This window comes from Daphnia carinata, chromosome 10 (genome assembly GCF_022539665.2).
Source record: "Daphnia carinata strain CSIRO-1 chromosome 10, CSIRO_AGI_Dcar_HiC_V3, whole genome shotgun sequence".
NCBI lineage: Eukaryota > Metazoa > Arthropoda > Branchiopoda > Diplostraca > Daphniidae > Daphnia > Daphnia carinata.
The window spans coordinates 4865998-4882853 of NC_081340.1; the positions used below are offsets into that span (position 1 = coordinate 4865998).

A 16856-nucleotide genomic window follows, 5' to 3' on the forward strand; every position below is an offset into this window, starting at 1 on the left:
TAAGAAGGATCATAAATGTGTGGCAATATCATTCTTCCATATTCCACTATTGTAGTATATTGTAGTATAGGAAAAGGTGGAAGGAAAAACTTTGTTCTCTAGTAGTGTTTTAGTTAAAATCCTTTTTGTGCAAATTCATTTTTAAAATTGTTTACTTCATTTTCAAATGGTTCTGTTCACATTTGTAGTTCATGTGAGATGTTATATATACCAGTTACTGCATTAGATTTACCACTATTGCAAGATGTTTGTTAAGTAATTACTACTGTTTTGTTTATCTGGAATGTTGTGTAGGAGTCCATCAGGAATTGCTGGTCTGCAGTAAATTTGTCAGGTATATGTTAACTCTCATCAGCAAAATGTTCCGCACTAATTGTGTTTGGGTTTCTTGGTATAGGCTAGGTGATGAACATTAATGAATCAGAAAATGTTTTGCATGGATGGTGAATGTTCTGACAGTTTTAACAGTTGTGATGTGGTGTATTTTACTTCCACACATCATGGTATTCTTATTTATCAGTTGAATAGTATGGTTAATTTTCTGTTCGTGTAACCTCATTTCCTCTTGACTCATCTAGTAGAAGTTGGTTACCTGATACAATGAGCATGGAAAAATCACTTGCGCCCACGTTGACGATAATACGTGTACCGAAGTGTTGGAAACTAAAATTAAATTTTCTTTACAATTAGGTTTCAGGCTATTTTTATAATTTTTTAATATTTTTACATTTATTGATGAGTCCGCAAGCTCCTAGCTGATTTCCTCCTTTAGATACCGCCCGTCGACGATTTGGCAGCCTCACACAATTAAAGAACGTATGCCAAAAAGTAATTGATTCAATCTAATGTATGCAATGTATACTAATTACGCCATTCAAAACAATATTCCAGGCCAAAGTGAGCTCTTCCGAGCAGAAAAGTGACGTCGTATCCATTTAATTGAAAATAGGCACAAGATAACGCACAATTGGCGTGCTTGTCTCAATGGAGAAATTTTGCCGTGGAACTTATAACCGAAATACCATTGCAGCTGTTCAAAAAAAGAAGTGTATTACCATACAGGTGTTGACTAGCTAACAATCCAGAGATACGTCAACTTGCGAAATTTCTAGATGTGTGTGAAGCGCAATCAGCATCCTTGTTGAACTGTGAACCCAAATCATGTATTTTCCTAGAAATATCTAGGTTTTTGGATAAATAAATAAAAGACAGTGAAAAAATCGGGCTCAAAAACATGTTAAATCGCTATATTTTTAAAATGCCGTTCGTGGTTTTGGTCGCTGTATTTGTTAAAATTGAAATGGTAGTAGCCAATATGGGGGTGGGCGGGGGATTCACGCTCTAAAAGTATGTTTAAAGAGTTCACATCAGTGCAGTTCCCGTCTCAAAAAAGCAAGATTTTCAATTTTGATGAATTTTTGGTTGTTAATTGGAAAACAAGATGACGCTGCTGTGCCACTATTTACTTGCTGACTATATGGGAGCGTTGAAAGCTGTGTTCGAAAGTTTCTGTTAAATATGTCATGTTCCAATGGAAAACTCAAGAAAATCTAATGGTGCTTCTGTTCGTTTTCATCCCTGAGTGTTTTGGAAGTGAAGCCCACAGAATGCTTGGTGTTTATGGTTTGTGTCTTTTAATCACCTATGTCAGCTGTCAAATCAAAAAACTATTAGCAACCTACTACGTTGCATACATCAAACTATACCAGTGCTCATTGACAGGTATAAGACTAGTGTTTTGTTATCAGAATCTCATTGACGGATTTTGCTTTTAAGGTTTAGCTCATGAAACTTCATTTGTAAAGAATACTTCCCGTTGGGGAACGTCACCAAAGATGCAAATCCTATGGGTATGAATACCATAATATCGTTCTTCTACTCTTTAACCACTCATGGTCTCCTTTCAATCGTGATCTGAGTGGTGCACCATATTCATCTTCGTTGCAGTGTCAACTGTAATGACAGTCATTTTGGCAGTTGTAATCTCTACTTAGCCTGCTAACGAACACATACATGTACCTCAACACAATTTCTACTGGTATTTTAAATTTCTCTTGTGCCTCATATAGTTTGCTTTTTTATTTAAATTGAACATTCAACCATAGAATTGCCAACTCTTAGCCGTCTGCTGCCTATTTGCTGGCCCTACAGTCTTTCTAGCCATCGGACAGCAGAAGTAAGTCAAATTGCCTTCAACAGTTGGTTACAACAACAATCTTATATTTCCCACTAACTAGCTCTTTTTCTTTACCTTTACGATTTAGAACAAAGCCTTCTTCGTCTTCGCCACGCCCGTCATCCCGTCTTCGCCACGCCCGTCATCCCGTCTTCGCTTCGGCCGTCGTCCCGTCTTCGCTTCGGCCGTCGTCCCGTCTTCGCTTCGGCCGTCGTCCCGTCTTCGCTTCGGCCGTCGTCCCGTCTTCGCTTCGGCCGTCGTCCCGTCTTCGCTTCGGCCGTCGTCCCGACTTTGCATCGCCCGTCGTCCCGTCTTCGCCTCGGCCGTCGTCACGACTTCGCCTCGCCCGTCGTCCCGACTTCGCCTCGCCTGTCGTCCCGACTTCGCCTCGCCCGTCGTCCCGACTTCGCCTCGCCCGTCGTCCCGACTTCGCCTCGCCCGTCGTTCCGACTTCGCCTCGTGGCCATGCCGTCTTCGCCTCCGTTATCGCCTCTTCGTCACCTCGTGGTCGCCTCGTCTTCGTGGTATGGTTGTGTTTTGTTTTATGTTGTATTATATCTTGCAAGTTAACCCGTTGGCTGCCACCCACCCACTTTGATCCCCTTTTTTTTGTAGCTTGACAGGGACGGGCCGCGCTGTTCTGCTCCATGGTCTATCTGCCATGGGGTGGAGCAGCGCCACTGCCCAAGATTGGCCGAATGGCCCCAAAGGCAATGCACCATAGGGAATCCCTTGATCGAGACGGCGATGTAGACCTGGGATGTGCATTTCCGTAAAGGTCTCATCGCCGTCTCAGCCCGGCCCACCCGGCCCCCTTGGTCGCTATCCCTTTGATAGCGACAGTAGCTATTGTAGATAGGTGGCGTGGCAGCCAACGGGTTAGTTTTAAGTGTATTTGTGTATGTATTGTATATTGTGTACTGTGTTATGAAATGTATGTAAAAGTGGTGGATATGTGGGTGGAAGGAGGGACAATAAAAACGTTTTTACACTATTTACTTTTGTATTTATTATTTCGCTATACATTAGCTGACATGGGGATCGAACCCTACTATTCTAGCGTGACAACCACTCGCTATACCATTATTCCAACCACGAACTTATTAGCAACTAATGTGGATTCAATAATAAGCTAATGTGAATCGCATATCTGTATACGTATCACAATCCTAAGTGATGTTAACATGAGCGGATGTGGCATAAAAGTAGCGTTCTGGCTTGCGACGCAAGAAGTCTGTGGTTCAATCCCCATGTCAGCTAATGTATAGATAAGTAATTATTATTCCACGGACTTAGATTTACACTAGTAATAAAATTAAAATGCAATGCTACAACATTCTTTTCTACATTTAATCTGCTTCAATTATAAAGATCTACTGAGGTTTGAACCCAAGGTAACATGTATCGCAGCTAAAGGCTCTACCACAGAGCTATGGACCTTATGAAAACTGTAGGAAGATAAACATATAGTTGTGCAAGACTGCACAAACAGCCTAGACGACAACATAGTATATGTGATAATACGAAAAGTTATATATATCTCGTGGCTCAATGTTAGAGCATCGGCGTTGCACGCTGAATGTCTGGGGATCGGTTCCCATACGAGTAAAATAAAAGACAAAATTACTTCAGAAAATATCGAGGCATTACACCTTGTGACTTGAATCTAAGTTGAACAATTCAAAGAATGTAATAAATATTAATTGAATACTTACAGATAAACCATAAACCAATGGAACGATGCATACCATCAAAGGTGGCAAAAAACAATAAAGGTGAATTGAGAAATAAAAAATAAAGTTAAACAAAAACAAAGAAAAATAATAATAAATAAAAAAAAAGTTGATAAATGTAATGTGTGAACACAGCGAACACATGCAATGAAAGAAAACAATTTTCAAAAAATATTTTATAAAAAATTTTTTATTGACAATTCTCTGCACACTAGAATTATTTTTGCAACTTTAAAAAGGCAAAACAGCCCTTTCAAAAGTTGCCGTCAACCCAGGCAGGGGGAGACACTGCCTTGTTGACCCACCGGGGAGATTACCCGGTGATTGGCTAAGAGAAGCCGGAAGAAGAGCCGAAGATATGGAACATTTTTACTGGAGCGATTAACCTTTAGTTCGGATTTGTGGGTTGCCACCTCGCCCTCCGTGAACACATCATCGGACTAAGCGGACCCCCACGTCCCCTTTCCGGCCAGAGCCCTCCAAACCTCGGTATATGTTATTTTTAAATATACCGTACAGTAGGGGCATGACCCCCTACGGGCTTATTACGAGTCAAGGGGAAACGGGGCTACGGAAAGGAAGGGAGCCCAGATATGCACTTCAATTTTTGAATTTTAAATACCGTTTGGGGAATATGAATGAAGTGTAGGAATTCCATCTTGTCCATCCAATCATCACAATTTATTCAACGTCTTGCCCCAAACCAAGAACATTTACAGAGCCAGCGTTACTTCTCACCTTTATTAAAAAAAAAACAAAAAAACATTAACTATTGAACAGAAAATTATGTAGGTTAGATATAGTTAGAAAAAAGCAGAAAATGCTTCTTGTTTACTTACAAGTCCCTTTCTACAAAGATGAGTTTAGGCTTTGAAAGGTTATTTCAAACTGCAACTTCAGGAAAATCATCTGACTATCACCAAATAAATCCAAGTTTCTGTGCCCTAGAAAATTTCTCATGTTAAATTAGAATGTTAATGCAATTCTAAATAAATCTCCTACCACATTGAAATGACTTTTTCCCATCAAGCTGGTGCCAACATCAGATCTTTAAATATAGCATATCAAACAAAACCTGGAAACAAAGCAGAAAGTAACCAGAACTTTTCAGTAAGCTATTAATGGCGTGGTATGCTGCACAACAAGTTTTCACCAAGAACTTGTGCTTTTACCTTTTAGAATTCAACTGCACATTGGTAACCATCCTAAGGAGGAAAACGATTATGACAATATGGCACACTTGGCGATATCCTGGGATTCGGTAAAGCATTTCCAATTCGCGAGGCAACCATTATTATGGCAACCAAACTCGATATAGCCCCCTGACAACGAACAAATTGACAGTTCAGTAGAGTACTCAGTAACAAGCAATTCCTCCGCTAGATGTCTTCTAAATAAAGGTACTTAAAAAAAATTCACAATTTTTGGTTTCATAGTCACAAAAAATACTTGTTGCAAATATGTTCGTTTTTGTTTCTGCAAGTGTAAATGGAGTCAATGTCAAGTGTTCCATGGCTATAAGGATAGGAGGTATTCAAAGTCCTAAAATAAATGTTTTATAGCATTAACCTAGAGAAAAAATTAACAATAGAATGGGCAACATTACCAACCAATCACCAGACAAGGAAAAAAATTCTTCGAAGCAAATACAAAGCTACATGGCTGCCAATATGTACTGCTCCTATTTGTGATAACAATGTATGAAAGGTAGTATCAGCAAATGGTTTTATTGTTGTTTTGTTTGTAACCTAACCTTAAAATTCAAACCTCCCTTTTTCTTTTGTTAGTGATGAAGATGGAATTTTCTGTCCTACTTGTTTCTGTCATAGACTGTGGGGTCCACCGTTACAAAACTCTACATCAGCAACAATCGTTTCTCACTGCTCAAAACCTGCAAATGTCATGAATGAAAAAATTTTAATTAAAAATAATTTAAAACAGTTGTAACACCAAGCATTATTAAACGACTTGCCTAACTAAGGAAACCTCTGGAACCACAATGTTTGTCTCCACAATCCTGAAATGATTGAAATGACAAGCTTTGTTTTATTTCATTAATTCTAATTTTTTAAAAAGTACAAAGCCTAACTGCATGGTTGAGCAGTTTGGCTTGATGCCTTTTTTACAAAGCAAGAAGGCAGCAATAACCATTATCTCAATGTGCCTGTCGTGCTTACTTTTAAGGACATGAGTTACCATCCATGATAGCAAGCAAATAAATTCTTCTTGCGTTGATGGTATGAAAATAATGGCAAAGAATAATACAATAGTGGAATATGGAAGAATGATATTGCCACACATTTATGATCCTTCTTAATGGCCATCTGGCATGGAGATGAGACAACGAGGGCCAAGGCACCACATCTTGTTCACAACTTGTGTTATTCCCTAAAATTTAGAAACAAACAATGACTCAGCATGGAAAGAATTACTTCTTATAGTTTCTTCTTAATAATGTGCCATTCATTTTGTAATTTGAAAAGGAGTTTCAAATATCGTTAGGTATTCTCAAATTAAAGTTTCTTGTGGAACAATGTTTTTGTTAGAATTAGAATCAATGTCTTTGGTTAACAATGTTTTCTTGGCGAAACATTCACTCAAGTATTACTTTACCATTGCTACCTGATGTGTCCAGTATTTCGCCCGTCAGATGCACACCACATGTTTCACACACGACAATGAACTATCAAATTGCGACTGGTGGCGGTTCACAAAACTCAAGCAACGTTGCCACATATTTCAAAATGGGCGGCGAATTCAATTTAATACACAACTTTTTAGCTTTCTCTCGCACAGGAAGATACTATGCAAAAACCAAATTAAAACAAGGAGGTGGCTGGTTGTCTTTCGGGTTTACAATGGTAACTTATGTATTGTTGGGAAAGATAAATTCATGTTGCGGGGGTTAACTTGCAAGACATAATACAACATAAAACACAACACAACCATACCACGAAGACGAGGCGACCACGAAGTGACGAAGAGGCGATAACGGAGGCGAAGACGGCATGGCCACGAGGCGAAGACGGGACGATGGGCGAGGTGAAGAAGGGGCGACGGGCGAGGTGAAGACGGCGCGACCACGAGGCGAAGAAGGGGCGACGGGCAAGGCGAAGACGGGGCGACTGGCGAGGCGAAGTCGGGACGACGGGCGATGTGAAGACCGGATGACGGGCGATGCGAAGACGGGACGACGGGCGATGCGAAGACGGGACGACGGCCGAAGCGAAGACGGGACGACGGCCGAAGCGAAGACGGAATGACGGGCGAGGTGACGACGGGCGTGGCGAAGACGAAGAAGGCTTTGTTCTAAATCGTAAAAGTAAAGAAAAAGAACTAAGTAGTGGGAAATATAAGATTGTTGTTGTAACCAAACGTTGAAGGCAATTTGACTTACTTCTGCTGTCCGATGGCTAGAAAGACTGTAGGGCCAGCAAATAGGCAGCAGACGGCTAAGAGTTGGCAATTCTATGGTTGAATGTTCAATTTAAATAAAAAAGCAAACTATATGAGGCACAAGAGAAATTAAAAATACCAGTAGAAATTGAGTTGAGGTACATGTATGTGTCTGTTGGTAGGCTAAGTAGAGATTACAACTGCCATAATGACTGTCAGTACAGTTGACACTGCAACGAAGATGAATATGGTGCACCACTCAGATCATGATTGACAGGAGACCATGAGTGGTTAAAGAGTAGAAGAACGATATTATGGTATTCCTACCCATAGGATTTGCATCTTTGGTGATGTTCCTCAATGGGAAGTATTCTTTACAAATGAAGTTTCATGAGCTAAACCTAAAAAGCAAAATCCGTCAATGAGATTCTGATAACAAAATATTAGTCTTATACCTCTCAATGAGCACTGGTATAGTTTGATGTCTGCAACGTAGTAGGTTGCTAATAGTTTTTTGGTTTGACAGCTGGCATAGGTGATTACAAGATATGTACCATAAATACCAAGCATTCTGTGGGCTTCACTTCCAAAACACACTCGGGGATGAAAACGAACAGAAGCACCATTAGATTTTCTTGAGTTTTCCATTGGAATATGACATATTTAACAGAAACTTTCGAACACAGCTTTCACCGCTCCCATTTAGTCAGCAAGTAAATAGTGGCACAGCAGCGTCATCTTGTTTTCCAATTAACAACCGAAAAATTCATCAAAATTGAAAGTCTTGCTTTTTTGAGACGGGAACTGCACTGATGTGAACTCTTTAAACATACTTTTAGAGCTTGAATCCCCCACCCCCCCACCCACACCCATATTGGCTGCTACCATTTCAATTTTAACAAATACAGCGACCAAAACCACGAACGGCATTTTAAAAATATAGCGATTTAACATGTTTTTGAGCCCGATTTTTTCACTGTCTTTTATTTATTTATCCAAAAACCTAGATATTTCTAGGAAAATACATGATTTGGGTTCACAGTTCAACAAGGATGCTGATTGCGCTTCACACACATCTAGAAATTTCGCAAGTTGACGTATCTCTGGATTGTTAGCTAGTCAACACCTGTATGGTAATACACTTCTTTTTTTTAACAGCTGCAATGGTATTTCGGTTTTAAGTTCCACGGCAAAATTTCTCCACTGAGATAAGCACGCCAATTGTGCGTTATCTTGTGCCTATTTTCAATTAAATGGATACGACGTCACTTTTCTGCTCGGAAGAGCTCACTTTGGCCTGGAATATTGTTTTGAATGGTGTAATTAGTATACATTGCATACATTAGATTGAATCAATTACTTTTTGGCATACGTTCTTTAATTGTGTGAGGCTGCCAAATCGTCGACAGGCGGTATCTAAAGGAGGAAATCAGCTAAGAGCTTGCGGACTCATCAATAAATGCAAAACTATTAAAAAATTATAAAGATAGCCTGAAGTCCTTCAGTACACGTATCATCGCCAGCGTGGGCACAGGTGATTTTTCCATGTTCATTGTTTTAGATCACCAAACTCTACTAGATGAATCAAGAGGAAATAAGGTTACACGAACAGAAAATTAACCATACAATTCAACTGATAGATAAAAATACCATGATGTGTGGAAGTGAAAACACCACATCACAACTGTTAAAACTGTCAGAACATTCACCATGCATGCAAAACATTTTCTGATTCATTAATGTTCATCACCTAGCCTATACCAAGAAAACCAAACACAATTAGTGCGGAACATTTTGCTGATGAGAGTTAACATATACCTGATAAATTTACTGCAGACCAGCAATTCCTGATGGACTCCCACACAACATTCCAGATAAACAAAACAGTAGTAATTCCTAAACAAACATCTTGCAATAGTGGTAAATATAATGCAGTAACTGGTAAATATAACATCTCACATGAACAACAAATGTGAACGGAACCATTCGAAAATGAAGTAAACAATTTCAAAAATGAATTTGCACAAAAAGGATTTTAACTAAAAAACTACTAGAGAACGAAGTTTTTCCTTCAACCTTTTCCTAATTTAAAAATCAATTAAAGAAACATAATTGCTAAGCAAATCTCACTGTGTACCTTTTTGTTGGTTGAATTTGGAAATGGCTTACTAGTTGGAATAAGTTTTTTTCTTTTACCCCAAATTTGCTTTCCGGGCAGCGCACTTCCAACCTTCTCTGCTGATAACAGTATCTGCATGACCCACTGCAGAATTATCACAAGTGAAGAGGAAATCGGGTCACAGAAACAAAGGGGCCCAGGTACACATTTATTTTCTTTAAATACCATAACGCGTGAAATAAACGAAACCGAGGAGCTTCGGTCATCATTCTAACTACCATAATTTTTTTGGCACTGAACCTCCGTCAATTTTCTTTCCCAATTCTTTATAATCACGAATCTGCCTTTAGAAAAATAAACAAGAATCAGTATAAATTTCTTGTCAATTGAATTACATAACACTGTGGAATCCTAAAGACATAATATTTTGCAAACTCTTCGAATCCCTTGAAAGCAGAAAACTTTCTGCTAAAAGGTCCATGTAAGCCAGATACAGGTTAACTGGTACTTTTCGACTGGCATTGGCAGTGATAAATAACAAGTAGGATCAAATGCAACTGAGACCTCATCCGACCCCAGACACACCAAAGCCAATTTCAATACCCAACTAAAGAGACCTTCTACTACAGAATCTTTCTGTATTCTACTTATGATAAGATACCCAACATTCATGTGCAGCTTCCTGAAAAATAAAATGAGTTGGAACACAAATGAACCTTGCTAATAAAAAAAATTAGCTATTTCACCTCTATTTTGTCAGTGTCCATCGATGCAAGACTTCTTCAAAATCGGATTCAGATGTTCGTCTAAGTCCCCGAGAATAACGTAAGAGTAGTTCTCGCGAAGCAGGGTGCTGGTATCCGGGAAAATGCAGAGCAAATCTACCGACTGGCAACTTACTCTATTTAAAATCGTTATGATGCACAAGTTAAAAACCTAGCTTTTACAAAGCAAGTAAATGGTATACCTTTAATACATTCAAAGGTAATGCATAGTCACCTCAGCAAGGTGTTCGCAAGACCACATCGTTCGTACAAGATGGCGCCGAACATTTGCAGTTCTTCCCTTGAATTTCACCTACAAAAAGGAAGTTCTGCCACGTTCGGCTGCCGTGATATAACCAGCCGCTACGACGTCATGTTAAACGTGTCCATCAGCAGCTCAGCTCAGCACAGCACCTGGGCCATCTAGCGACTAGCCCACTACAAGACTAAAGCAAATATTTTGTTTGACAAATAAGACTTCAATTGGGCGTTAAGAACAATGAGTTTGTATAAATTAGCACTTCCTAAAAAGTTAAATTAAATTACAAATGAATTAATTATTAAATTTAAAAAAATAATTAATGAATTTAGTCTATTGCAAATTTGCTACATCTTTCGCGGATGGCAGTGATGAAAAGAAAAAAAATAAAATAAAATAAATGGAAGTAAAATTTGTTGCAAACGAAAAAAACTTTTAAAATGGGATGGGAAGAAAAAAATCTAGATTTTGAAATAAACCACAAAAAAACAAAAAAAACAACAGAAAGACTAAGAACTTAATCTAATTAATTCAATGTGCGTTAGTTCGCACGATGTTTCGCCGACTAGATCATTCGCAACAACGTGACGTTTCTAATAATAAATTATACATCTACTTACTAATGCCATCAACACTTGTTTTTCAAAATACGTGTTAATTTTACCGTTTGATAATAATTTATTGTTTTAAGTTACCTGTATGTTTGACGAGAGCGGTAAGTTTTCATAAGTTTATCCTGTTCCGTAGATATTTTCTAACTTTTGTCCTCATATAAAAGATGGGACAATCAAACTATTTATAGTATTAAGGAACATGAATGATATCTCTAATCTCTTCGTTGAGACTTCCCTGGCACCGTTGACATTCTGTCCATAAACGATTAAACTTCTCTTCGAGAGCATAAAGTTGGCCAATTTCCCTCTGGTAGAACTCCAATTCTTCCGGCTTGCAAAATCTGTTTAATTGGAACAGTAATTTTAACAAACATCGCCCAGTTAGGCAGAAATTAGACTTACTTGCATACAGCACTATCGTCTGGAAGAGCGGTTTTGCATCCAACACAGGTGGATTTACGTGTGGTAACGCTAGCCAATCCACCAATTTTTGAAATAACAACTGAAGGCGTTTGGGTATGGTAACCATCTACAATACGGAACGCAAACGGTTCAATTATGTCAAGCAAATAAATGCGACGAGTCCGTGTTTACGTAACAACAATGATTCCGCTTTAGATCCAAGTATGGGTACAAAAATCCAAACAAGGGGTTTTGAAAGCTGATTTTCCAAATAGTATTGAGCATCAATATGTACCCTGTGTTCCAGGACAAAAATCGGGTCTTCCGCCTAAAGAAGACGTATGAAAACTTAATAGTTCATGAGAAATTTGAAATCCAAAGACGAACCTTGAGGTTCGTTTTTAGCAGCTGCGATAATGATATACATACGCATCTTCTCTGCATAGCACAATTATTTTTGCAACTTCTGAAAGGCAAAGTAACCCTTTCAAAGTTGCCGTCAACCAAGGCAGGGGGAGACTCTGCCTTGGTTGACCCACCGGGGAGATTACCCGGTGATTGGCTAAGAGAAGCCGGAAGAAGAGCCGAAGAAATGGAACATTTTTACAGGAGCGATTAGCCTTTAATTCGGATTTGTGGGTAGCGACATAGCCCTCCGTGAACACATCATCGAAACATGAGGACCCCCACGTCCCCTTTCCGGCCAGAGCCCTCCAAACCTCGGTATATGTTGTTTTTATATATACCGTACAGTAGGGGCATGACCCCCTACGGGCTTATTATGAGTCAAGGGGAAACGGGGCTACGGAAAGGAAGGGAGCCAAGATATGCACTTGAATATTTTAATATTAAATACCATATGGGAATCCGAATAAAGTATATAGATTCCATGTCATCCGTTACGTTAATCATCACAAATTATTCAGTGTCTCGCCTCATTCAAGACTCTTTTCAGATCCAGTGTTGCTATTAACCTATTTTAAGAACAGAAAAAAAACCGTTAAGCACACAAATTCTTGCTCATGTGTCTTACATGATTCATAGATTCACCGTTTGGCACTCATATAAAATTTGTGGCAGACGCTTGCGAAAAAACATACAAATTGGAAATGGAAGCCACTGCATAAGGCTCTGAACAGAAAATTTTTGTGTAGATCAAGCATGTTCAACAAAAAACACCTCCACGAAAATTCTGAAAATGAAAAATAATGGCATTACAAGTACTTTATCGATTGACCAAAAACTGAGAAGTACCTAATACATGTTTGATATGGAACTCAGGCCATTTCTAGGTTTCCGTACGATGGCCAGTTTCGGCAGTCTTCATGGCAATATTCATCAAACCCGCGTATTAGGCATTTTAATGCTTGTTGGCACTCAATCATTTGAGATTTACTAATATAACATGCTTTGGGGCTGGTTAATGACAAAAAAATAAATAAATAATTGTATACAAAAATGCCTGTAGTAGAGATGGCGATTTTTTTTGCGATCCTCTTTCACTTGCCCACAACCTCGAAACCAGCGCATCAGTCATGCGGCAGACTTTAAAAGTTACAGATGAGAATAAATAATATTAAAACAGATTCAATATTTTTGAGACCAAAGACTCTTCTCCATTACGCACGGCAAGACAATGTAGGTAACCTGTCGGTAGTAAGAAGACGTGAATGATTCTGTCGTAAGAGATGTAAATGTTGTCCAGCAGTATTTTCTCCGTCAACAATGTTTAGCGTGACGGGCAGGAAGATGAAAAGGTAAATAATGTAAGATTAAACCAAATACCTAAAATGGATTACCAATGTTAGGTATCTAATGCTGATGGAGAATATCATCATTTAACAAAAAGCTACCATGTATAAATTAAAAAAAGTTTTAGATACTTGGCATTATCCGACTGTAATACAAATACATTGAATTTCGAACATGAGCAGATTGTAAATTTTGACAAAACCAAATAACCTTAATATGGTCTAGGAAAAGAGAGGAGGAGCAGACTAGGAACCAGATTTCAACCAAAACTTCAACAGTTGTTGGATGCACAACCGACGAAGCCTTGTGAACAAATTCAACTCATCACCTATGAAAAATATAGATATATATACCTGCATATTTAACGGCTACCGACAAAATTGTAAAAAGTACATGCTCACATTCACACGCACAATGATTTGACACATTTTGAGTCACTTTACAAGCTTATGTGTCAACAAACATTCACTCTTGTAATGAAGTTCCGTTAATAATGTTGTGGTGGCACTGTGCCCTATGACAGAAAAATTTTGAACAGAACTGTGAAACCATCGCCTGAATGGTTGCTACGAATGATTCACCACTGTGATGGACTACCTAATGCTTATTGGCGGTAAATCCGAATCCGACAATTAGTTATTTAATTAACGAAACGTAGCAACACAAGAAAGTTCGGACTGCTGTCTGCCAAGGTGCAGGAGAGGGAATTAGATCTACATTGTTGTCAGATTTGTCTTTCCCCTTCTCTGCCAATTCCCGACTTTTTTTTATTTTTTCGTTTTTTAAAATGGCATCCTATGAAATTCGATGAAAATCACACAGTATAGTCTAAATTTAACGCTAATTCAGAAAAAGCCACTCGTTTTCTTGTATAGTTAGCCGTTTTTGAATTAAACCGAATATTCATGCAAAAAGCAAGAATGGTGGTGAAAATAAATGTATTAAATTCTTGTACCACTGGCACTAGGCCATGTTTGAGCGGCATGATGGTGTCAGGAAAACACTAGCAGAAGGTTTTTCCCATGAAAAAAAAATGTCACTTGCTAAAGAGATTGCCATGCAGAAATTTAACAACTGTTAAGAACATAATTACGACGACTAGTTTACAAGAATGATAGATAAGATGAAATCGCTTGTAGTCTGGATATGAAAAAACGCGGTAAGTCCGCACCGAAAAAAGAAAATTATGTGAAAGACAAACATATTTGTTGACCCATGACTATCAGTGAAATTTCAGGGAAGCAACTAAAGAAGATGATGATGGCTTCTTGGTTTCAGATGTAGCTGATCTAGTTGCCGGGGAGAAGAGGAAAAGAGCTGTGTTGAATGCTACCGGAAAAACAAATTGAGGTAATGTTACATACACATAAAAACCACTTGATGCAACAATCACTTTTGTTCATTCGGAAAATTTCTAAGCTTTGCATGAGTTTAAGGATTTGTCTTGTGAGGGGGAGCCCTCTCTTCAGAATTGGTTGGAAAGAGCTATGAATGGGCTAAAAAACATATCTGCCCATTCCAGTAGAAATCTTGGTGTTGCTTGTAAGTATGACTACTTGTGATCCCAGTGATACACGAAAAAACATTCTGCTCTATCATTTATTCAACCATCTTTCTCATCCATTTTTCCTCACTCATAAAAGAATGCAAACATGTAGTCATGGAAGAAACAGTTAACTATGTTTCAGACATTTCTAGATATTCAAAGAGCTGAGCTACAGTAAACACATTTTGAGTGTTTTTGGTCAAATCATGCAGTTCTACTAATGGTACTTGCTCAATGGACTTCCTCCCTAAAACGACAATATATGGATATCCCATGCGCTTAGCCTCTATTAGTTTTTTGCCTATTGTTGCACTTCTGTCATCCAGGATAACATCTTGTGTAAAGGGTTTTATTTGGTCTATTTGACTAGCTACAAAATGGGCAAGAGAAATTGCTGATTCTTCTTTGCTGCCCACCTAAAATTTTAAATATTCATTAGAGGGGTACTTCTGATCAAAACGGTAGTCATTTGTAATTTTACCTTGGGTGCAACCACGCAAACGCTGTAGGGAGCAATTAATTTTGGCCATCTAATTTCACTGTCTGTTGCCAGAACTTCAACAGACGCTGCCAAGATCCGGCTGATTCCAATACCGTAACAGCCCATTTGACAAACTGAACGAGTACCATCATCGGAGCTGAAAAATGCGTTCAGTACTTGGGAATACTTGGTTCCAAGGAGAAAAGTGTGTGCAACCTTATTAATAATATAACTTGGTTAACGAAAAATACAAAGGATGGAAGAGCTACTGTTATTTACTACCTCTATTCCTTTAGTGTCTTTCATGTTGGTGCTTCCACATTTCTTACATATATCAAGTGGCGAAAGTTCTGCATTGGTTCCGAAGTGACAAACAGGACATAGCCTTAAATCATCTTCACCAATGGATGATGGAAAATGATATTCATGGGAAGACAGACCTCCAATGTTTCCAGTGGAACCGGCAACTAAAAACGATATTAGAATGTTACGTGAATAATTAGCCAGAAAACTTTCCGATACCTTTGATGAACGGTGTGTTTAGACGTTGGAAAATGGTGTCATACGCCTTGCATACCAATTCGTACGTCTGTAGGGCTGTCTCGGCATTTTTATCGAAAGTGTATAAATCTTTCATCGTAAACTCCCTACTCCGTAGTAAACCAAAACGTGGTTTAATCTCATCCCTGAACTTGCTGGTAATTTGATAGAGTTTCAAAGGCAGTTGTTTGTGGGTCAACTGCGGCAAGTATGCAACCAAATCGGTTATGGCTTCCTCATGGGTCTGCAAAAATAAACATCTTGTTGATCAATTAACCACTGTGTTGTGCAAAATGGAATACCTTACTGGACTAAGCACATAGTCTCTATCATGTCTGTCCTTGATGGTTAGTAACTCCAGCCCAGTGGACTCCCATCGTCCTACCACAAACCTTTTTTTCAATTATTTGTGAATTGAAAGCATTGCACATTTTGCTCCTTCTCACCTGTTGTTTTCCACAGGTTACCAGCAGTCAAAATAGGGAGTTGAAGCTTTTGGCACCCCACATTTTTCAGCTCTTCATCAACAATCTTTACTAGTTTTTCCAGAGACCTTATCCCTAGGGGAGTCAGCACAAGCAATCCGGGGCTGCTTTGCCGAACAATGCCCAACTCACTGAACAACTGCAAGGAATGCAATGTGAGCTGTGGATAGAACTATAAACCATGTATAATTTAGAATACCTTTTGACTCTTTGAAGTTGGTTCATCTTTCTTTATTGTTGCATCTTTTGGAGGCAGGCAAATCGGTTGAAAAAGTGAAGAGACGGTCGAGACACATTTTACATCCCATGCAGCACCTGTGGCACCCAAATAAAATTTGACTAACTGCTTACAGTTTTTTTGTATTGGAATCATGCTCCTATAGTTTTGCTGGCTTAGATGAATGACCACCGATTGAAACTTAAGCGAGTTCGTATCGTCTGCTTGTTTGTATTCTGCAGATTAAGCAGCATTGCCGCTGCCCGTCTATGTTCACGCATTTCCTATAGACAAGTGAACACTGGACAGTTGCGCTTGCGCAATACCGCGATAGACACTGGCCCACTTGATACAACTTTTTCAGTGCCAAAT

General features: G+C 38.9%; 1 protein-coding gene and 5 long non-coding RNA genes across 6 annotated transcripts; 3 read left to right on the forward strand and 3 right to left on the reverse strand.

Annotated features, from left to right (window-relative positions):
* The first annotated feature begins 1809 nt into the window (after positions 1 to 1809).
* Positions 1810 to 2394, forward strand: LOC130696339 (uncharacterized). The gene is made up of 3 exons (XR_009002608.1): positions 1810 to 2038; positions 2106 to 2176; positions 2265 to 2394. It is a non-coding gene; the product is annotated as an uncharacterized LOC130696339 (long non-coding RNA).
* Positions 2395 to 5332: 2938 nt separating this feature from the next.
* Positions 5333 to 5824, forward strand: LOC130696334 (uncharacterized). Its single transcript, XR_009002603.2, has 3 exons — positions 5333 to 5439; positions 5501 to 5616; positions 5697 to 5824. It is a non-coding gene; the product is annotated as an uncharacterized LOC130696334 (long non-coding RNA).
* A 1321-nt stretch (positions 5825 to 7145) lies between these two features.
* LOC130696332 (uncharacterized) lies at positions 7146 to 10590 on the reverse strand. The gene is made up of 7 exons (XR_009002601.2): positions 10392 to 10590; positions 10171 to 10325; positions 9650 to 9768; positions 7761 to 7831; positions 7445 to 7706; positions 7307 to 7377; positions 7146 to 7218 (listed from the first exon to the last, which is right to left on the reverse strand). It is a non-coding gene; the product is annotated as an uncharacterized LOC130696332 (long non-coding RNA).
* Positions 8285 to 9521, reverse strand: LOC130696335 (uncharacterized). Its single transcript, XR_009002604.2, has 4 exons — positions 9124 to 9521; positions 8956 to 9060; positions 8666 to 8880; positions 8285 to 8602 (listed from the first exon to the last, which is right to left on the reverse strand). It is a non-coding gene; the product is annotated as an uncharacterized LOC130696335 (long non-coding RNA).
* Positions 10591 to 14217: 3627 nt separating the features above from the next.
* LOC132088382 (uncharacterized) lies at positions 14218 to 14820 on the forward strand. The gene is made up of 3 exons (XR_009421918.1): positions 14218 to 14374; positions 14442 to 14565; positions 14635 to 14820. It is a non-coding gene; the product is annotated as an uncharacterized LOC132088382 (long non-coding RNA).
* On the reverse strand, positions 14801 to 16713 carry LOC130696322 (probable proline--tRNA ligase, mitochondrial). The gene is made up of 7 exons (XM_057519407.2): positions 16467 to 16713; positions 16229 to 16406; positions 16090 to 16163; positions 15765 to 16026; positions 15525 to 15709; positions 15243 to 15458; positions 14801 to 15177 (listed from the first exon to the last, which is right to left on the reverse strand). Exons 1-7 carry the CDS (start codon positions 16638 to 16640, stop codon positions 14893 to 14895), a joined length of 1374 nt encoding a protein of 457 aa, XP_057375390.1. The 5' UTR covers positions 16641 to 16713; the 3' UTR covers positions 14801 to 14892.
* Positions 16714 to 16856: the final 143 nt, after the last annotated feature.